This window comes from Grammomys surdaster, unplaced genomic scaffold (assembly GCF_004785775.1).
Source record: "Grammomys surdaster isolate TR1022 unplaced genomic scaffold, NIH_TR_1.0 63, whole genome shotgun sequence".
Classification (NCBI taxonomy): domain Eukaryota; kingdom Metazoa; phylum Chordata; class Mammalia; order Rodentia; family Muridae; genus Grammomys; species Grammomys surdaster.
The window spans coordinates 23,704,495-23,727,987 of record NW_021604565.1 but is presented as its reverse complement, the minus strand read 5'-3'; the positions used below and the strand labels follow the sequence as shown (position 1 = coordinate 23,727,987).

At 34.0% G+C, this 23,493-nt stretch overlaps 1 protein-coding gene across 3 annotated transcripts in view; it reads left to right on the top strand.

Moving 5' to 3' along the window:
* Csmd3 (CUB and Sushi multiple domains 3) overlaps positions 1-23,493 on the top strand; it is a 1,130,934-nt gene that overhangs the window by 954,572 nt on the left and 152,869 nt on the right. For 2 of the 3 annotated variants that reach the window (XM_028765583.1, XM_028765593.1), the window contains 3 exons: positions 10,751-10,864; positions 11,328-11,423; positions 12,941-13,144. In XM_028765583.1, coding sequence (XP_028621416.1) covers positions 10,751-10,864; positions 11,328-11,423; positions 12,941-13,144 — 414 coding nt within the window. The remainder of the gene's footprint in view (positions 1-10,750; positions 10,865-11,327; positions 11,424-12,940; positions 13,145-23,493) is intronic. The other variant, XM_028765601.1, reaches the window with a different exon arrangement.

The following is a 23,493-nucleotide window of genomic DNA, read 5'->3' as shown; positions in this document are numbered from 1 at the left end:
TATATATATCCCTTTACAGAAATAACAGTTTTAAATTCATTTTTTCATGAGATATAAAGGTGGCTTAGCAGTTAAGAATACTTGATGTTCTTTCAGAGGATACAAATTGAATTCCCAGCACCTATATTAAGTAACCTACAGCCCTCAGTAACTCCAGCTCCAGGGGATCTTATCGCTTACACACACACACACACACACACACACAACCACAAAGACACACACACAAAATATTTAAAATAGGCTGATTTTGCTATGCAAAACTAAATAATGATTAAAGAAAATTTTTAGAGGAAATTGAAATAATAAATCTGACAATTTGTTTAATAGTACAAATTTAAATGTTCCTTCAATTGTGAATATTCTATAGATCTCTTTCTATAAAACTCCATCTTCATATTCACATATTTTTTGTTTTTGTTTATTTTTTGGTTTTTTTTTTAGAAATAAAATCAAAAAGTGGTAATATTAAATGATAAGGAAAGACAGAGGAAGGACACCTTTCTCATATACTTTGGCTTCAAAAATGTACATGTCAAAACATGGTTGAATTATATCTATAATAATCATAAAATTGCTTGGATTTATTTTGGTTATGAAGATCTACAAGCATGTTAAGGCTAGTTCTTGAACTTGGTAAGCCTAAGTTCATGAATTCTTAGCGATTATTTTATTTTTTAAGCATTGAAATCTTTTGAAAATGATGTTCTCTGATGACCGCTCCATCTGTTTTCCAAAAAAGCTCTGAATTCTGCAAAATAAAGACTCTTCCAGCATTGTAACTGAGAATCGAGGGATTTAGGGTCTTTGGTCTGCTGTGAAGGTGTGAGAGAGATGCGGAGAAAGCAGAGAGCAGAGCCAAGTGACAGAATTCAGCCAGTGCATACACTCTGTCAAAACCTATGTACAATAGGGAATCAGAGTTTCTGTTATTGAGAGGACTTACTATTGCCCACTTTCCTACAGATGTATCCTTGAGACAGAAACCATCATTGATAGCTGGCTTCTTAAAAATAACTCTTAGAAAAGGGTAGGTAATGACATTTGTCCAGTTGACTTTATCCTATTTTAATAATTTTACATACCAAAAATTTTATAAATATATGACATAAAAGAGCAGGACTAGGCTCTTTTTTGTAACAGGTTTCAGCAGGTAAAGAAAGTTGTCATAAAACCTAATAAATAACCTGAATTTGATTTCTGAGATCTATATGGTAGACAGAGAGAATCAACATCCACAGGTGGTCCTCTGACAGCTACACAGATGCACATAAACACACCCATCCATCCCGTCCCACCATATACACACTAAATACATGAACATAATTTAAAACAACTCTAATAGGAAGTTTGGGAATTTTACAGTAATAGTAAATTTCCCGACGTCAGCCAAATGAAACGTATGGGGTATGGGTCCATATTTGATCAAATTATAAACACACACACACACACACATACACACACGCACATACAAAACAAAAACAGAACAAAACAAGTGTTTATTTTTAAAGAAAATGGGGGAATTTATGAATACAAAATGAGTATTAAATAAATTATTCTACATTTTGTCGAGTGGAATAAATGTAGGATGGTTGTTAGCTTGCTGGTTAGCAACACATGCTTATGGAGAAGGATACAATATTGGGCTTGATTAAAGCTATATTAAACTTTTGGTACAAAAGAAAGAAGAAGCAACAAATAAAACAAGATGCAAAAATCCTAATGTTATAAGAGGGTGATAAATTCATTGGTGTTTATTTAATTATTCATTTTTGCTGAAAATAGTAGTAATAAAAATATCCTAGCAATTTAATTTATCATCATTGTGAGAATGTCTTTTGACATACATCTTTATTCCCAACCTGGAATTTAGCAGTCATGTTTTAGCAAAATGTAGGGGAAAAGTTTCATCCAGATTATAAAGGAGTCAGAAGTGAAAAATGTGGATACAATTAGGAACTTTTCAAACTTTTTATCTTGCTTGTTGTTTTAATTTTTAAAACAGATATTAAAATTGCATCTTATTGTATACTTTTATTATTCTTTTATTATTTTAAACACGAGATTAATTCTCAACTGTTGGTGAAATGTTACAGCTACAAAATATAGATAAAGTATTTGTTTACAGTTGAATAGGCATGCAATCATAGAATAGTTAAAGAAAGTTGAAGTATATTAGATGTGAGATAGGAATTTTAGTGACAGTGATTACATGTTTAGAAAATGTCAGGTAGAGAATTTTAAATTTTTATTGGAAGGCAAATGGTTAAGGTACAGAATGAAAGCCTGCTCCACAGAAACCTAAACGTTGACTATGGATTTAGTCAGTAACCCTAGTTCTGAATTTGTTAATGTGTTACACAAGGAATTGCTAAGAGCGAGATCATAGTACTCAAATTTCTGTCAAGACTTCTGACTAGACTCATATTCGGGGGCGGTGCACAGCTATAACACAGGTGCTACTAGTCTAAATTGTATATTTTGAGTAACATCTTTACTTGCTTATTACTGCAAATAGAAGTCATGTGAAGAAATTCATCTTTTATTTGCTGATGAGCATGCATTCGTTGTGCATTTGAACTGTAGACCTGGCACTTCTAGAATTTTGCCATGTGGAATATTTGGCACTAATACCTAGGACAATGCCAAGCTTCTGCAGGATATTTTAAGAGGCTTTAGATCATTATATCGTATATATATGACTCCCCTTTATGACAGTGATGAATAGGAACAAGCATCTCATCATGAACTAATAGTTCACTTCTATTTTAGTATAATATGTGCTGTGAGTTTCTGGGATCTGATATATAAGAATATAACTTTCCAAAATATTAATGAGTTTTGGTTTTTGTTATATCAATGAATGCAACTTCTATTCAAATTTTACAATCACAGATGTCATTGAAGCATAAGGAGCACATTGATTTCATTTGTAGCTGATTTCTTCCTTTTTGATGCTTTTGAGAGAAACAAAAACTGTAATAGTAAATTCTTATTGTTTTTAAAATTGAAGTCTTAATCAAATACGTTGTAATTAGTTTTAAATGAGAAACCAAGAGCTACCCAACTGAGCAATTTTTATAATAAGTACTTTTCGAACACAGAGATCAGAGACTTTCATGTATGTTACTTATGTAAAAGAAATCTCTTTGCATACATAGGACCACACAAGCTAGATGCACAAATTATGTGTAGTGTAGCTCTCTGAAATAATAATCAAAATAAAAGTATGAGGCAAATTAAATATAAATCTAAGCAAGTTTTGTAGTAGTCTATGACATCAACAGTCCCTCTCATACATAGTCAAGTGATGTTCAAACTGCAAAGTGATTTGCCTCTAAGTTTCAATTCTGGTAGTGTGGGTATATGTGTGTTATCATCCTTTGTGTGTCAGTAAGTAAAGTTCATGCTCAGCAAACAAGGTAGGGTGGAAATGTTTAAACAGAATAACAAACCAGCTGAGTGAGTAATAGAGTCATCAATAGAAACCCCAGAACTTAATGGCTATGTAGATTTTGTAATCAAAAGAACAGATGTGTTGAAAACTGAGCTAAGATGTATACATACCAGATTCTTTTCTATATGAAAGCATTTTTTTTTGTAAAATGGAATTTCAATGTGTTTACAGCAAAGCAAAAACAAAATCAAAAAAATGGAATGCCTTCTTATCATGTGTTTTTAAGCAAAATAGAAAACTGAAAATTATCATTTTTCTCTCCCACTTTAGAAGATGAAATAAAAAACCAAATGGACAGAGAAGTACATTGACCTTTTGAAATTGAAATTGAAATTAATCTTGGTTGAAATAGCTAGAAAACATATCTAATCCTTTCAGTCCTGTCATTTGTTCTAAACATGCATGTTTAAAATACTAAGGATGAGCCAGGCACATCAAACACCAAAGGTATTGGTCAGAAATGTCAGATTACATAAGCAGCAAACCCATTTGCAAGAATGAGTTATTAGTAATTACAGGCAATATTTATTACTATGTTCCAGATACTGTTTGATTGTTTTGCATGTATCCTTAATGGGGTTCATTTTTTTAAGTCTCTCAGGTTGTGTCATTTTATTAACTCTGGTTTGCAGATGAGGAAAGTAAAGACAGAAAAGGTAATTGTCTTAGTCAGGGTTTCTATTCCTGTACAAACATCATGACCAAAAGGCAAGTTGGGAAGGAAAGGGTTTACTCAGCTTACACTTCCACATTGCTGTTTATCATCAAAGGAAGTCAGGACTGGAACTCAAGCAGGTCAGGAAACAGGAGCTGATGCAGAGGCCATGGAGGGATGTTACTTACTGGCCTGCTTCTGCCTTGTTCAGCTTGCTTTCTTATAGAACCCAAGACTACCAACCCAGGGATGGCACCACCCACAAGCCGTCACCCCCCCGATCATTAATTGAGAAAATGCCTTATAGCTGGATCTCATGGAGGCCTTTCCTCAAGGTAGGCTCCTTTCTCTGTGATAACTCCAGCTTGTGTCAAGTTGACACAAAATCAGCCAGTACAGTAATGAACTTTATTCCTTCTGTTCGATTTATCCATATAAATCTAGAGGTTGATTCTAGAACTCTTCATAAGTCATCTTTATAGAATACCCAAGACAATACTGACCTTTGAACATTCTGTATGTGTTCATCTATAAGTACTGAGGACTTACCGTTTCTTCATCCTTTTCTGGCTGTGCTAGGGCATTGACCCTAGAGAGTCATATACAGTAAGCAAAAGTTCTGCCATTAAGTTACACTATAATCCCAGTTGCACAGACTTATTCCACAGAGCAAAGCCTTGTCACTTTAGTGTCTTTGCCTCATAAATAATATGCCATATGCCATTACTCACCTGATTTCTAAAACCTTGGTTCCCAGAGAGCCTGCTATTCTGTTCCTGCCCAACAAATTATCAAAACTAGTTTTAAACAAACTGGTACATTTCATTTCTCAGATATTCTAATCACTCCTTGCTTTCTATAGAAGAGGGCGGATTGCATCCCTTAATGATGCCTCAGCCAGATCATGGACATATATTCTCTCTCTCTCTCTCTCTCTCTCTCTCTCTCTCTCTCTCTCTCCCTCCCTCCCTCCCTCCCTCTCTCCCTCCCTCCCTCCCTCCCCTTGTTCCTCTTCTCATGCTACTGTGGTGTTCAGAACTACTTCCTTTTGAAAAAGGAAAAAGACAGTAAGTAGTGAGGGAAACTTTCTCCAATTGCATAAATTTCATTTTCATGTTTAATTCAGTAACTAAGGTTCTGATCACTGAATAATAACAATAATGTCCGTATTTATTTCATTAGCCTTATTTAAGGCTAATTAATTTCTAAATCAGCGAGACTCTTTGCATGTAGCTAGTTATTTTGATAGCACAAAAATGGGATCTGAATTCAGAAAATCTCCACTTAGACAGCGTTGAGAAAAACATATTGATTTTCTTAAGAGCAGTGTCTGTCAAGATGGCAGAGTGAGTACGGCCCCTGCTGCTAAGAATAAATGCCATCTTTATCTCTGGGACCCCATGTCAGAAGGGGAATACCAACTCCTGCAAGTTGACTTCTGGCTTCCATAAATGTGCCAATACACACACACACACACACACACACACACACACACACACACACAGACAAACACAAATAATTGAAGAAATTCAAATTATAGTAACATATTTGTAAAAATTGTTTGGCTGATAGAGAAATTAAGCCCGAATTAAAACACACGGATGTATGGGAACCAACAGCCAAGTAATGGGATGAGAATTGAAAGAAACACACTCAAGTGAAAACCATAAGAAACTTCTAAATAGTCTGGCTGAACCATTTACATGTGTTACTGAAGAAATAAGATGAGCAAATACTACTGCGGTGACAGCAGGGTGTAAATAGTGATCAGATATTGACGGTAGGATAGGATAAACCCAATTGATTGATTTTTTTTTTTTTTGAGATCAAGCTCTCCTTAGAGGATTCAGTGAGATTTGATTAAAGTTTGCCCATGAAGATGTTTGCCACCAATAATAGGACATGTTAGCAATATTGCAAGACAGAATTCAGTGGAAAGATGAGCTTGAAATTTTTCTTTTCTCCTTTTGTGTTCTAAGCAAATGCACACTCCTGTGGTCAGTAGCCCATTTGATTGTATTGCATTAGACTCCAGGCAGCTCAGCAATGTTTACAGGCTGATGGTTGCTGTGTCCTGAGAATTCTGCACTTTAGCTATGCTAATTTCTTTCTGTCAATCCAAGCACTATGACAGCACCTATCAATTTGCATTTAGAGTGCTTTAATTAAACAGAACAGGCTAAGTCTATGAAGTTCAATGAATCTGACTAGGAAAAATGCATTTGACGGGTTTACTGTTGAAGAGAAAACAACTATTCTGCATCTTGGTTGATTGTCTTGACAAATTGAATGTTGCTTTACTAGCAAAGAAGCCTTGGTATGTTCGATATATAGAACATTTTCGCACAGCCTACACTTGCTGCTTATGGATGAGTATATGAACTAGAACATATACAACTTGAAGGAAACATCCTGCCAAGAACATCTGGTCTCCAGGCTTGCAGTGATTTGGAATGCTTTAACTACTATTTAAAAGAATTAAACAACAACATACAAAACAACAACAAAACAAAGCTATATTTCTTAAAGGTACCCTGGAGGTCTCATGGCCTATATCCCCTATGGCAGATTTTTAGAGGATGTGCTTCGAAGATTGGCTTTAAAGCACTAACACAGTAGCAATCTACAGGGAAAGATGTTTCTAAGTTTGCTGGAGCTGTTTGCTCTGTAATTAATCTAATCAGTGAATCTATTACCATTTCATAAGCAGAACAAAGGCCTGTTGCAATTTCACTAAGCAAATATAGTTAATGGGGCCTAAGGGCAGGGATCCTGTTTGTTTGGATGACCCTTTCAACTTTAGCATTTAACTCACTCCCAATATATGATAGAATGGAATTAACTAAGTCCAATTACATTCATGTTTATTCTGGAGCAAAATCTCTGGAAAATAAGAGCTTTAGAAGGAGGTTTACCTATCAGAATTTGTTATCTGTGGGCATATTTTACATATTCACTTCTTATCTTACTAGCATTTCTTTCCTCCCCTTTTTGTTTTTTTTGTTTTTTTAGTAGTACTTGTAAAATCAGTTAAAGGAATGTTTTTTAACAAAATAGTTAAACTAGTACCATAAACATCTGTTATTTTTAAAATGGGAGAAAATTCCATGAAACCCTGTTCATTTTAAGAAGTTGCTTGATGCTACAAGCCTGACTTTTCACTGTGTAGCAAAATGCTTCCCATCTTTAGAGGGAAGAAAGCAAGTTGCTTGTAAGTGCCAGTCATTTTTTTTTTCTTGCTTGTATACCAAAAGACACCAAAGAGCTTACTAATTAACCCAGAGATTACAGAAAAGATTAAGAGTTCTGGGAATAAAGTAATGGCCCAGCCAATAGACTGAGGCATCAGTACACAGATCAGGTTTGAAAAGTATGATTTAAAAGAGGGAGTTTTTATATTTCCCAGAAATAAATATTAAAATTTTCATTTAACTCTCAAAGAGTGAGGGATATAGTAAAATGTTAATGGCGGTTCCAAACAGAATTAATATATTGGAAGTATGGATGATTGACAAGTCAATTGAAATATAGGAGATAGATAACAGAGATAGATAAAAATGAGCTCATTCAGAGAAACAAATCAGGTCTACTCACACAACAGTGATCATAACAATATACCCTACCTGTGTAAAAATGCATGACCCAGGTGTTTAAGACAACTTGCTTACCAAAAACAATATCCAGTAAATATAGTCTACCACATTAATGTATTAACTGTGGTTTCTCTTAATTAGTTTTAATCAGCCAAAGACTGTTTTTGCCTATTCAGAATGTTTTAGATACAAATGAGAAGTTTGTTGACTGCACATGTGAATACTAAGTGAATTGAGATATGTATGCATGAAATGAGGTAGTAAACCTTAGGACAGGCCTTTCATTCTTAAAATGATAACTTCTGGGCATATGGTGAAGTCATTAGAATCATAAGCTGACAGCATCTTTTATTCCAAGCAATGGTATTACACAAGACTTGACATGTCAAAGGACATCTATGGCAGAGGAATTCTTCAGATCCTATCATTATATGAGTACCACTGACTATTTATAGATACTTTGGAAGGATGGCTTCTTCTCAGCAGAGTAGACACTGGTGTCTACATCCTGTTGCAATGGACTGCCACACCCATGCTGTCATGGATGACCTTGATGAAATTCAACAGGTTGCACAGCAGAAAGAGACATGAACATGGGAAGGGGAACAACAAGGAAGAGAGTGGTATTGACAGAGGAGAAAGTAATCAGAATGAACCATATACATGTATGGTATTGTCAAAAGCAAATATAATAAAACCATCTGGATAAAAGTGGAGAGTTTGTTTCTGAGCATTAGTGTATTTCACGAGTATTCTGACAATGTGTATGAAATCAGGTCTGGATCAAAATTACTAATATTTTGTACTACAAATGCTTCATTAAGCACATTTTTTATCATTTTATCTCTGATATAATAATATTTTCTTCAAAGAATTTTATAAACACCAATTTTAATTTAAATTTAGAACTCTACATTAATGCAGAATTAGAATATTGCTAAAATGTTACTTGCTCACTGCCCTGGTGAAAAATCGCATTAACTTTTCTTCTCAACCATCTGGTGTCATTTCTGAATTGTAGCAAATTTTAAGTGTTTATTACACCAGTGCTTGAACAAGCCTTCTCTATATCCATTCTTAGCTAAGTAGATGAAACCTAAGATGCTAGTGACTAGTGTCATTGACACATTTGCTCTTAGAATATTAAATTGATAAAATATATTTATATAAAACTACTCTATTGAGAAAGGAGCTAAGAAAGGGCATAGTTTTAATAGAAATAAAATGATTTATTTTTCTAATAATAAAAACTATAGTGCTTTACTTAGAAATTGAGAGTTGTTCATATTAAAATAGGCCAGATAATAAGGGACAAAGAAGTAAAAGTTATTGAACTTTAAGTTTTTAAAAGTAATTTCAAAATTTGTTATAGGAAAAAATACATTATCAATGAAGAATATTTGACACATTGTATTTGATATACGAGTGTTCTTGTGACAAGAATTTTGTTTTGTTTTGTATTGTTCTTTTCCTTTTTTGGCCACTTTATAAGGCAATGGGGAATATCTATATTATATTAGAACAAGTTAAAGCCACATTTAAAAATAATCATCCTAAACCGATTATTAAGGCATAAAGTGAAATATAACCTTCATTTCTCTTTTTGGAATATTTTTTGAAATATCCTGGATACAGAGCAAACTCAGTATCTTTTAAAGAAGTCTGAAGCCAGGTGGTGGTGGCACATCTTTAATCCAAGAACTTGAAAATCAGAGGCAGGCAGTTCCTCCTTCTCTTCCTCCTTCTCATGATCTTCTTGCTCCTGTTCTTCCTTTAATTCTTCCACCACCGCCTCCTCCCCCTTCTCCATTTCATTTTCTTCTTCCTTTACAAAGAACTGGACTGGTATCACCAGCTTATTTCTTTCATACTAAAAAGAAAATGAATATATCTAAGTTCACAATATGATGTCTACACCTGTGTTCCTAGGCCAGACTCAGCATGATGCAGGTGTACTGAACTGTGTAAAACATAACTGTCAAAGATGTCCATAACTTTGATTTGAATTGTAGAAAATGAACTTGAAACACTAAAATGTACTTGTGTTTATACCTCTCAATTATACTTGAGAAAGGATCATATGATTCTGAATACACGTAATTACCTTGTCCATGTATCACTAGAATCAATGCAGCAATGTTTAAGTCCATAGTTTTTCTATTCAATGCAAAATCCTAAGATTTTTTTTATCATTACTCATTTTGTTCTTACATTTTTCTTTTTGTAACATAACATATGAATGACCTTCTGCTGTGAAACTCTTAGCTTCTGATTCTAGGGACAGATTCTTGATGTGCATTTATAACATGAATACAGATAAGTAAAATGGGAACAAAAATAATCAGCTTTCACAAAGTCCTTTGGCCAAGTATTTCAGAACTGTTTTTTTCCCCATGAAAAAGTAATGTTTTGTGACAATATAAAATATTTTAGTTGCTGAGGAATCATAAATTCTGTTCATATTATTGGAAGAGTCATGATAAATGTTCAGATGTCATTTTGACACAGTATAAACTAATCACTATATCTGAATAGAATCTTGCTGCTAAATATTTAAATCATACCTCTTGTTTATAATGGAATGACATTTTAAGAACAATCTTTTAAAAATCCACTATATTAAAATCTTTCTTACCTAAAGGAGGAGAAAGTGTTTTAAAAAGAGAGTCACAAAGTGAAATAAAACTAGTCAGAATAAAAAAATCTGAAAGTAGTTATGATAAATACTAAATGACAACCTCAAACTTTCTGATTAAATTAAATGTGATATTCCTTTTCTTCCTAAATATAGTATTAAAATTTTACTGCCTTAAATCATGGTCATTGTCTTTGTGGCCTGAAATACATGTGCCAAAATCCAGTTTGTACCGATCCTCACTTATAGGTAGAGAATACAAAATACAAAACAAAACATGCAGATGACTATTATATTGTAATACTTTGTTCTCTGTCTCCTCCTCTTTCTATTTTATTTTTGTTTGTTTGTTTTTTGTTTTTGTTTTTGAATGGTTGGTGATTGGTTTGCTTCTCCTGGTTCCTGTTGCTCAGTGGTGTTTGGCCAGTTTGTATTTTTCCAGACATCACTCCACGATGTTGTTGAGGTGTTTGATGGGCCAACTCAGCAGTCTCCTCTGTTATCTTCCCTCTCGGGATCCCATTCAGGTATCCTTTAATAGAACTGCCATTCATCAGCTATTGCTTAAAGACTGACTTTTGATTAGTATTTTCGAGAGAGTTGAGATCTATTTCATCCATGTTAGCAGTACCATAAACTTTTTAAATTAATAATAAAACCACAATTTAATAGTAATTAATGCGCTTGACAGAAATTGAATTATTTTCTAGGATTGTAATAAAATAAATACAATACTTAATCACAATCTGTGCTTTTTCATAAGATATAAAATATTTAAGAATGAGACATATGTATTAAAATGTAATTGAAGCTTTCTGGTTAAAAAAAAAAAGATTGCAATTGAAGCTGAACCCAAGGAAGTATGTTGCTAGCAGTAGGCTATTTTAAAGTAATTTGACCTTGTCAAATGACAGTGTAAAATTATGTAGTTTGTTAGGTTTACTGAATGAAGATTATTTATGATATCTGAGTGTTTGTTTTGTTGAGTAGGAGAGTCACTTCCACTGAGTTCAGGTAATCAGATCACAATTCGATTCACTTCAGTTGGACCCATAACAGCTAAGGGATTTCACTTTGTTTATCAAGGTAAGTGACACTGTAGTCTAGAAACACACTAAGGAATGATGTCAATTTCCATGCTGTGCTCAGTTGTTGACCAATATTATCCTCATAACTGTATAGGAAAGAGGAAAGTTGTTTTAAGTAATTGTAAACTGATCCCTCCCCATGAATTCTTTCCCTGGAACATTGTTGTTTGACCAACTTTTAAAAAGAATGCATTGTTCCATCACTTTTCCCAATTTAAATGTCTGATTTTCCTTCTGTTCCAACATGCTGATTCCAAACATTTATGTAGTCCTTACGATTCTTGACTCTTCTTTTTTTTTTTTTTTAATTTTCCTCATAGTCCTTCACTTTAAATTAAACATATCCACATTTGTTGTAATTTATTTAGTTAAGGCAAACATTGCTCTGTGTAAACAATATGCTTTCTCATTCTCTCAGTAAAATTGAACTTCTGAACAGTTACTAAGTATTTTGCTCATTAAATATTAATTTTCCTGCTTTTTTCTTGCCTTTTATGGACAATGTTTTATCATTAAACTAAATCAAAACTCATTTGAGGTATTTTAAATCAATTTTATATGATCATGTACTAGTTCTCAAAAGTACTTTTCACTTTCTTAATAAGAAATATATAAACATTTGTGACATTATTCTTATTAAATTCCCTCATCTCATTTTTTTCCATTGGTTATGGCATAAACTCTTTTATCATAGTATTTTCCCCTGTAACACAACTGTGGTACTGTGCATCCTCAAAGGCACTGAGAAAACTTACGTGCATTTCCTCAAGTCATACCAGAGGGATTAATCTATTGGAATTCACCATGTCATTCTTTTGGGCTGTTGTCAATCTCTTTAATTACATTTGTATGTGTTTTAAAAAGAAAAAACATCCTGTTATCATTCTACTTTATTAAATCCCAAAAGGCACAATTGATGGGCATACAAATTCTAAAATCAGTCTCAAATTTGATTACATATGATTGATGAATTTAAAACAAATATTGTTGTTAATCTGTCTGACTTATGTTCTACTTAACCTGACTGTAATTACTGACGTCAATAGAAACAACCATACTTTGATTATTAAGGTTGTAAACATGTTTGAAATAACTAATCAATCACAATAATAGCCACTACAGAAAACAACTGGAATGTATTTCACACATACTAAATTACTTTTTGTAGTTGGGAATCCAAACTTAAAAAAAATTATATGTTCATTTTTGAACTGTAAATTGCAATGACTAAATAAAATTACTTCATTTTATTGATAAGAATTTGATGAAGCAAAAGAGAGACGTTATTTAAAGGATAAAAGACAAAAATATCTTAAATGCCTATATTCACTTTAAATTACATTTTATTTTTATTAAACTTAAAAATTTTAGATGTGTTAAAATTAGTAATTCTAATTATGAAAAAAACAAAAAAACAAAACCCAGAAGATTTCCTTGAGTCTCTTTACGAAGTTACATTTTAAAATCTATACTTGTCTGGTAACTATGAAATTAAATCACCTTATTTCTATGCAGCCGTTCCTAGAACAAGCTCTACACAGTGCAGTTCTGTGCCCGAGCCAAGATTCGGAAGAAGGATTGGCAATGATTTTGCAGTTGGCTCATTGGTCCTTTTTGAATGTAATCCAGGATACATTCTCCATGGCTCCAGAGCCATTAGGTGTGAGACTGTACCCAATTCTTTGGCGCAGTGGAATGATTCCTTACCTACATGCATTGGTGAGTGTATATGTTTATGTGCTCAGTGATTGTGCATAATTCTGGTCCAGCTTTACCAGATGGGTTCATAGTATTAAGTTCTTCTCCGATGTGTAATCCACATATCTCTTTTCCCATTCCCATGTCTCTATACACTTATGATAATTTTTCTGAAGAACTTTTCAGTTTTACACAATGTCCTCTATACTTGCTATTGTTTCTTGTATTTTATGGGTCATGTTTTTTGAACCAAAACATCTTTGCCTATTCCATCATCCTTATATATTTCTTCTCTCAATTATTATTTTAAGACTCTCTAGTTCCCTGTTCTTCTCTTTGTCTCTCTCTCCCCCTTTATGTATGTGTGTATTTCAGTTGTTATCAGCAGTATGCTGAGTCTTCATTGTAAAAATTTTATGATAGAAAATGTTTTCCTTGATACTGACATGGTGTTACTTTCTTCTTTCTAGATGACTATTGATTTATATTAATTTAATGCAATTAATTTTTATGTGTTGATTTTACATCTTGAAACTTTAATATATTCATTTATTAGTTCTACTAGTTCATTAGTATTTTTATATAGGATCATATCATCTGACATGACAATTTGATTTCTTCTATTCCAGTTTAATCTCATTTTTCTTTTTGTCATTGCTTCTCATTCTCTTTTGTCATTGTTCTACCTATGACTTGCCATGGAAAAAGTTGTAACAACTTTTTTTCCACAATCTAATAATTGTTTAAATTGCCTCTTTATTTAGTGCGATATTAAGTCTTAAGTTACTTTTATGTTATTATTTATACTATTATATTTATATTTGCTACTCTTGTATATAATATAAAATTATATTGATATAGTTTATATTAATATATATTTTATATGATATTAATTATATTACATCACTTTTTATATTATGGTGGGTTTCTTGTAAACCTAATTTGTTTGATGTTTTCTTCATGAAATGTGTCAAAATACATGCATTTCTGCATGCATTAAATTGACTGTATGGTTTTTATCCTTGTTTCTGTTATTTTGCAATATTTCATTTACCTTTGTGAATGTTGAACTGTCTTTTCCTTCCATGGATGATGAAGTGAAAAAACTCTTCAATATGCTGTTATATTGGGTTTGCTTTTTGTTGCTGTTGTGGTTGTTGTACAGTTTTGAACATATATCTGCTGTTTAAAGGTTATTCAGTATAATGCATCTTTAACAGCTATCAAAACATCTAAGACAGTCCTGGTTTTGCATATTAATCCGCATATTTAGAACATTAAGCAAATCTGTTGAAAAGTTACTTTTGGATCTTGCTGGCAAATAAACCAAATCATTAGTGATAGTACTCATGGTCTATAACAGAGCTCTTTAATTTTTTTCCTATAATAAGACTTTTAACATTATTATAACAGTAATCAGTATAAAATTATTTAGAGGTACAGTAAAATTTATTTTTATCAGGTGATTCATGTAGACATAAATAATTCTGTAAGGATAAGTCTTTTTAATGTTTGGAAGATCAATATCAAAAAGGAAATAAAGTTAAATTAAAGCAACTCAAATTTTTAAAATAGGCATTAAGAAGTTGTATTACAAAGATTTTTCTTCTTTATTTAAGATGTTGAAGAATTCAAATACTACCTTATGTAGGGAAATACTTTCTTTTTTACCAAAACATGAAACCAATGCAAGGTTTCCATAAAAAAAAAAATAGAATAAAAGAAAGAAAGAAAGAAAGAAAGAAAGAAAGAAAGAAAGAAAGAAAAAGAAAAAACACAGAAGAGAAATATTATATGATACAGAGGGAAAAAAACAGAAATTAAAACAACTTTTAACTAGAGGAAAAGTGGGGAACTACTATAGAATAACAAAATATAAATAGTGTATTATAATCTATTCTTGTTTAAAACTGAGCAGTATAGAGCCTTATGACTATAATGTTGGTTAGTCTTTTATAGCATAAGAATATCAAATTAAAGAAAACTTATTGTGTACATGTTTTAACAAATTTGAATTGATATTTAGCCTCAATTCACTGCTATCGGACTGTGGTACGGGAGAATGTTTTGCAGCAGGAGGCTATGGTGGAAAAAGCTACCCACCTCTTGTCATCTAGCAAGCATAAAATGAGATCATCTGTGGATAAGATGTTCCTTTTAGAATCATCCCCTTCCTACATGAACCACTTTTTTCAACTCTGTTCTTCCTCCTAGTGGCTCATTTAGCTATGAATTTATCAGTGAACTCATTCACTGATGAAGTGGGTTGTTCCTTGACCCAGTAACAACTAAATAACAATGCTATCTGTGGGCTAACTCTTCACAAATAAAGTCCTGGGGTGCAGGTATGGGGGATGTCATATTTAAACAATTGTAACTGTTTAAATATTTAATTGGTTAATAATAATGTATTTATAGGTACTTAAGGGTAGCCTTTAAGAAATGATTAATATTAGCCCTCATAAATGATATTAACATTCTTATAAAAGATACTACAGACAGATGTCATGCCCTGTTATGGATATGAAAGCATAGTAAGAAAATGGTGTCTATGAACCAGGAAAGAAGCTTTCCATAGAGGAATAAATGTCTGATGCCTAATAGGTATACAGGCTGTGGTGTTTTATTTTACAAACACAAATGAACTAAGTTCGAATCAGCAAAAGTAATTAGATGCTGCTTACACAGTCTAAAGATGGGCTGAGTAATGTGTCAAAGCTGGAAAGGTTGAGATACATGTTGGATGAACCTGCGTTTTCATAAAGCACTTTAGAGAATATTCCTAGAGAATAATCGTGGTCATGAAGATACTATTCATCTAGACACAGACAGCAAAGCCCATTTTGATATTTTAGATGGAAATAAGGTACATATTACTGAATAATGAAGAGAAGGCTATCGTTGTGATAAAGTCATATATTTATATGGTTTTGTAGAAAGTAGAACTTAGAGATAATGAAATTGATTTGAGTGTTTAGCAGAGGAAATATCTAAAGTATAGTATCTAAAGTATATAAAATTTGTTTGTCTTGACTGCGTTAGTCAAAGTGTGACTCCTAAAGCATTTAATAGTAGAATTGTTATTCAGATTTGGTGGTTGCACCTGCAGTCCCAGGTACCAGGAAGGGGAGACAACAAAGTTGAACCTACAAGTTGGAAACTACGGGAAGACTTTGTTTTAAAAAATAATATAAATAAATAAATAAATAAATAAATAAATAAATAAATAAATAAATGTATTAATGAAATGTACAACACAACTTAAAATTCAGAAATATCTGCCAGTAAATTGGAGGCAGGGTTATATGGAGACAACTTTAAGAGTAGATAAAAGAATGTTTGATAAAACTACTGTTTTAACAGAAGCTAGGAGGATGGAGTTAACAAGATAGTGATGAGGGTAGTCAGATATAATGACAAAAACCAGGACCAGTTACCCAGATGTTAGAAGAATTAGGGAGAATTTATTTCAGAAATCATCAAGGGATATTCCCTGCCTTATCCTTCTATACTTATACTGTAAAGTGCAGGGGTACCAGATTTCAAAGGAGGGATTTCTCTGATGTTTACTATCATTTCACTATCCAAGCTCTGCTGTGTACTATGTCACTCAGATAAAGGTCCAGCTGATTGCACATGCTATTCCACAGTAAGATGATTTTTTTTTATTTAATTGCTTCTGCATAGAAATAAGTGATACTTTAAAGAATAGCTCTGCACAGGAAGAGAGCTGCTAAGAAAGCATACACAGAACCCCTCAAATGGACAAGAGTCCAGTGCAGCTATATCGGTGGATCTATACCTACTACTCCACACAAGGAAATTCACTGCTTTGAATTTTTTTGGGCCACTAAGAACCGCATTCCTGTAACTTCTTCCTATGAGAACAATGCCATGACCTATGTCAAGACAAACAGTAACACAAAGTGCTATCCTACACTCAGGCTAGATGATAATATTATCAGACCTAGAACAAAGGCATGATTCTGACCTCCCAACACACTAGGTCTTGGCTAACTTTCTGAAAAACAAACCCAAAATAAATAAATAAATAAATAAATAAATAAATAAATGATAGTGAAGACGGAATATTTTGTCACTCCATTATGAAACTGAATATGAAACCAGTTTTCATGTGTGAATGAAAGTCTTAAGGCAGTATATTAAAGAAGACGGCTAGGGGTTGCAATGGTGTCAGTCTTAGAACATGATCTAGGTGACCATTATTTCAGTATCAGGAGGCAGGCCTTATTATCAATATAAGTTTGGCTGCTGCTTACAAGAGAAGTTTGGACTCTTCTCATAAGATGTGCACTTCTGTTGAAGGAATCTGAGTATAGGACAGAATAACTCAGATACAAAATAACTCAGATTGGTGAGATAATGTCATGGCAAGACCTGAGCCATTTAGCCAAGGTGGTGCCTGCATATGCCTTTGATCCCAGCAATAGGGAGGCAGAAACAGATGGATCTGTGTGTTCCAGAATAGCCAAGTCTAGACTAAGAAAACCTGTGTTGGGCAAACCAACAAAACCCAAAATCAAAACCAAAAGAAAACAAAGAACAAACAAAAGCTTTCCATGCTACCCTCAGGTAGTCTGTAACAAAGTCTTGTAGAAGTTAATAGTTGACAACTTATTTGACTATAACTTAGTTGACAATTTCTTGTAAATTTTGTAAATATACTTATACCTTGAAGTGAAAGAGAAAGATTAGATAAAGTCATGGTGTTTAACATAAGAACAGTCGAGCTGGAGTGTGACCAGTGGCTTAAGGCATCACACCTAAGATAACAGGCTCTTCCTTTTTTTTGTTGTTTTCATAATTCTCCTGCGACCCATATGAAGTGTCAGTGTGTTTAGCTAAATAAGCTATTTATTTATATCCCTCTGAGGGTAGGCTCTCCTAACTATGTATTTATATATTACTTTTGCTTCTGTAGGTCCAAACACCAGGATCCCAGCCCCAGTGGGTAAAGTGTATAGAGTTTCAAACCAAAGATTATTTTCAAACTTTAATGACTTGCCTGAGATCCACTAACTGTTTCATTTTCCTCTCACCTTTCGTGAAAATACCTTTTCTATGGTTACTCCACCACTACTGGCACCTAATTGCTTGGATTTCATGAACTTACAGCTAACAACAAAATTATCATAGCATAAATTGCTATTCAGATGCTATTGATCTGTTTTCTATTACATTTAGATAAGACTTTATAGTTTGTACTTTTTAGTTAATACTTCTACCTTGAACTGAAAGTATTTTAACTTCAAAATTTTGTAAATACACAGGCTAAAGAGATGACACAGCCATTAAATGCACTTGCTGTACTTTCAGGGGACCCAGGTTTTCGGTTCCCAGCACACACATGGCCACACATAGCTGTCTTTAACTCCAATTTCAGCGGTTCCAGTGTCCCCTTCTCACCTCATATGAACTTACATGCATATGGTTCACATGCAGACAAAACACTCACGAATATAAAGTAAAAAATAAATTTTAAAAATTCTGAACACAAATGATTGCATCTATCCTTAACTAAAATCCTTGATATCAGACTAACTAAAGTATGAGAGTCAGCATAGAACTATCTCAAGTTCATATCTGAATATTCTCTTTAATTTTTCTCCTTAGTTTGAACTTTTGTCGTTTGTGTAAGTTATTGCCTGTTTATAATTTTTGAGCTTCCTGTTTCTACTCATTAGAACACAGTACTCTGAGACGTTTTTCTGTCTTAAAGCACTGTTCCATTCAAGTTTGACACTGAATTGTTTTTTTTTTTTTTTTTTTTGGCCTGTCCTTTATAAAGCCACTTCCTGCCCCTCATTTTCCATCCATTTTCCATAGTGCTGTTCAAGGGAACATCCATTGTATAATGCACATATAGCTTCTATGTGTGTTAAATTTTTCTTAATCTACTTGAATCCATCTTAGTATTCCTGATATTATACTACTTTTTACCCAACCAAGAGGAACTTGCTGCTTGATGAGAGTTGAGCAGTGAGTATTCATTCAATGATAGGATTTCGGTAAACAACCTGATAATTTCCTGAATGCAAGTGAAGGTGTAACAACACAGCCACCTTCCCACAGGATCCCAACAATTCAAGTTAACTATTGCTCTGCATAACCATGTACTTGGTCACTCTGGTGCTCATGTTAATACATCTGTAGTTTTAAGCTTTTAATATTTATAAAAAATATTATTTATAGGTAAAACACAGAAATCAGCTTATATGAAAGGATTGAAAAAATGTAACCAGGTGGAATGTAAACAACAGGAATCTTGCACAAAGCTGAAATCTAAAGAATTTATAGGCAAATTACCACAAATATGAGCATTTTGATAAAAACTGAAATTATAAAACACATAAAACTGAATAATAAATGTTAGACTGGATACAGAGATTTTATCCTCAAAGTTGACCCTGTTACATTTCAGTGTTCTCAAGATTTTTCAGTCTTAAGCCCCAAGGCTGTCCTGTGTAGAGACTTAGAGATTCAAATAACCCCCTGCAGCTACTAATTGCTTTGACAATACAAGGCCTTAGGGAGCAGGACTTCAGTCAGTGGGAGGTCTCTTTTGCAAAGGCCCTGAAGCTACCACCCACAACCCTTAGGGAAAAAGTCTTTAATTAGCTATTTATCCCATCCCTGTTATTCAGGTGCCCTCTAGACCCAGAATTAAGGTTTCTTGAAGGGTTCCCATGGTAATGACATCATGTATCTATTTATCTATTTCATTTTTATTAGAGTGCAAAATTTATGAAGGGGTGAGTGTGTGTGTGTGCTTGCGTGTACTTTTTAACATGACCTGAACCTTATTCCTTTATTGGCTTATTCATACAGTCAAGAAAGATTCATTAAATATAGTGTTAAATAGCAATTATAAATATTTATATGAAGTATAATTTTTAATTCTGAAATCAGCACAAGAAGGTAGACAGAATATTTTTCTCTTACTGTTAGTAACATTCTGACAGAGGCACACATAAGCAAAGGAGCCATCTCTAGTATGCTTAGAGATGGTCCAGACATAGAGGGGACAAAGATAGCCTTGAAGGCCATTTTGAGTGCAAACTCACTAGTACATGGAGTCACTGTATGGAATGTTAAGTGATACTGATATGTTTCTGAGAAATCACTTCTAATGAAAGATCAGAGTCGAAGTCATAAGACTAAGTGTGCATCTCTCTTTGTAGTGAAGAAGGAAAGGGAAGGCAATTTATAACTTAAGATCAGAGTTGTCAAGATGGTACTAAGAAGCGGTATATACTTTTTTTTACTTATTTATTGAGTGTGTGTGTGTGTACACATGGGCTCACACACATGTGTACATGTGTGAGTGCAGGTTCATACTGCCTTTAACCTTTTTTTTGTTGTTTTTAAAGATTTATTTATTCATTTTATGTGTGTGAGTACACTGTAGCTGTCTTCAGACACACCGGAGAAGAGCATCAGTTCTCATTACAGAACGGTTGTGAGCTACCATGTGGTTCCTGGGAATTGAATTCAGGGCCTCTGGAAGAGCAGTCAGTGCTCTTAACTGCTGAGCCATCTCACCAGCCTTGCTTTCAAGCTCCGTGAAGCTTGCTCTCTTTTGTTTCTGCTTTGCACAGGACAGGCCCTTGAGATTCTGCCTTCTGTCGGCCCCATGTCCTGCAAAGGAAATGCTAAGACTGCAGATACAGGCCAGTTCATCTACACTTTCAAAAATTATCATTTTTTACAACCTGACTGCACTTTGTCTTCTCAGCCTCTCCGTGCAGTTCGCCCTTGATCAGCCTCACATCTCCTACTCCTTCCTTTCTCTCCAGAAAAGGGCAGAGCTCCCATGGCTATCAACTCAACATGGAATACTAATTTGTAGTAAGAATAGGTAGCTTTCTTCATAATAAGACTGGACAAGTGTTGCTGGGACTTCCAACCCTAATAAGGCCGTATAAAAAACACACAATCCAGATGTAATTATAATCTATATGCCTAGATTGGGTAGATCTTTCATTATACTAACTTATTCACCAGCTATAAGATCCCTTGCCACTCTAGGTTCTCCCCCTCCATGACGTTCTGGTCCACTGCAGCTTCTGCTCGCGCTGTCGCTCTCTCACTCTCTCGCTCTCTTGCTCTCGCTCCTCTCCTCCTACCTGCCCACAACTCTAGAGCCTTCAATTTCACCTTACCCTTCTACTACCCAACCACAGGTTCTAGCCTTTTATTGACCAGGTAAAATGAGAGAAAGTTCACATGATATCACCTGAGTACATGATGTTTGTTGGGGGCAAATCCTCTTGAGGAACCAGTATTAACATCAGAAATAAAGAACATCAGGCCAACCCACTACAGACAAGTCAACCCTGCAGGATAAAAAGGGTCCAAAAAGCAGACAAAAGCGTTAGAGATAGCTCCTGCTCCCAATCTTAGGAGTCCTATAAGAACACAAAAATATTCAAATACACACACACACACACACACACACACACACACACATATATATAATAAAATGTGAGAGTAAGAGAAATCAGGATGAGTTTTAGCTTTGTGACCTAAGAATATGGTGGGTGAGTGGTGGGAACATCTGAGTAGCTTAGAGGAAAGGGCAGCTGAGGTATTGTTTGTATATTTGAATTTTGAAATGCTGACTGGAAAATGTACATCTTGGGGGAGGAGTTATGGCTAGAGGCAAATACTTGTTGTTTCCAAAAGATATGGAAGTAAATGTCATCACTGAGGGATGGTGATTAATTAGAAAAAGAAAGGCTTGAAGAAATGCAGTATATTTTTATGGAAGACTAAGGTATGGAGATTGTTTTTTTCCATGTCATTTTAAAACATTAGAAGGATCATTTTGACAGAAACTTGGGAATATGTATTATATATAAATTATCCAGGGAAGCCAGTGCTATGATGAATGTAATATGTCAGGCAAAGAAAATGAGAATAGTATAAAGATGTAAGAGAAGAAATGTAGTGTTTTAATTCATTTGAGGACCAGATGGACTCTGTGGGCCATTTTCCCCATCATTTATTATCTCATCTATCTATCTATCTATCTATCTATCTATCTATCTATCTATCTATCTCCTATTTATTTAATTAATTTTGGAGCAAATTTTTATTTTGTGGTTCTTCGTTTAATCCTTTCAGGATATTTTTGAAACCTGCATCAGAGTTGTTGATATTTTTAAAGGCACAAAATACTCTCTGACAAATTTAATTGATTTTGTGTTTAATGCTGAAAATGCAGCGTAAGAAAACAACAGATGGTGTCTGAACATAGGCTCAGTGGTTAAAATGCTTGCTGATCTGACAGAAGAGGGACCCACCCACAAACAACTGCAACTCCAATTTCACGGGATTTGACACTGTCTTCTGGAATCCTGAGGGCATCCACACAAAAATGTGTGCTTACACAAACATAAAATAAGACAATTAAAAGAAACAACAATGACTTTAAAATATTGCCACTCAGTTAATATTTTTGTAGTACTATTTTTGAGAAAGTACATTGGACTTTTTTTTTTCATTTAACTTGAGAAGTGTCACCAAACTGTGATTCATTTATATAAAATTGTTTTTAAATATGTATGTGAAGGCAAGGTGGCTTATAGGTACAAATGTTTGTTTACAAGCAAAAGAACCTTCCTTTGAATCTCAGCCCCTACCTCATATAAAAGTTTGTATATTCTTATAACCTAGGTAGGTGCTTATAGAACAGAGACAGCTTGATGACAGACAACATGGCATCAGATTCAGAGAGAGAGAGAGAGAGAGAGAGAGAGAGAGAGAGAGAGAGAGAAAGAGAGACAAAGAAAGATAGGGGGAGGAGGGAGAGAGAGAGAGGAGGGAAGGAGGGGAAACGAGGGAGAGGGAGAGAGATATGCTGTTTCAAAGGTATGGGGCAGAGAAAGAGAGAAAGGAGAAGAAGGAGGGAGGAATGGGAAGGGGTAGGGGGAAAGACAGGGAGAGAGACATAGTGTTTCAAAAGTATGGGGCAGAGAAAGAGAGAGAAAGAGGAGAGGAAGGAGGAAGGAAGGGGAGAGAGAGAGGGGCAGGAATACCCAAAGACATCCTCAGATCTCCCACGTGTCTTTTACTTTTTATTCTCTGTGTCTATGTCTCTGTCTGTGTGTCTCTTCTCCTTTCTCTCATCTATAACATGTTTTTATTTATTTTTTATTTACTGCTATCATTATAGGCAAACTAGAAAAATGTTCAATAAGCAGAGCACTGTGTTATTCAAAATAATAATATTTGTAACCACAAGAAATTTAACTTGTCAATTGTTTATTATATTTTAATCAATGGACTTGTTTCTTCATGTAAGTAAACTATAGATTTTCTCAAAAAGTATTTTGTAATCAGTAGTG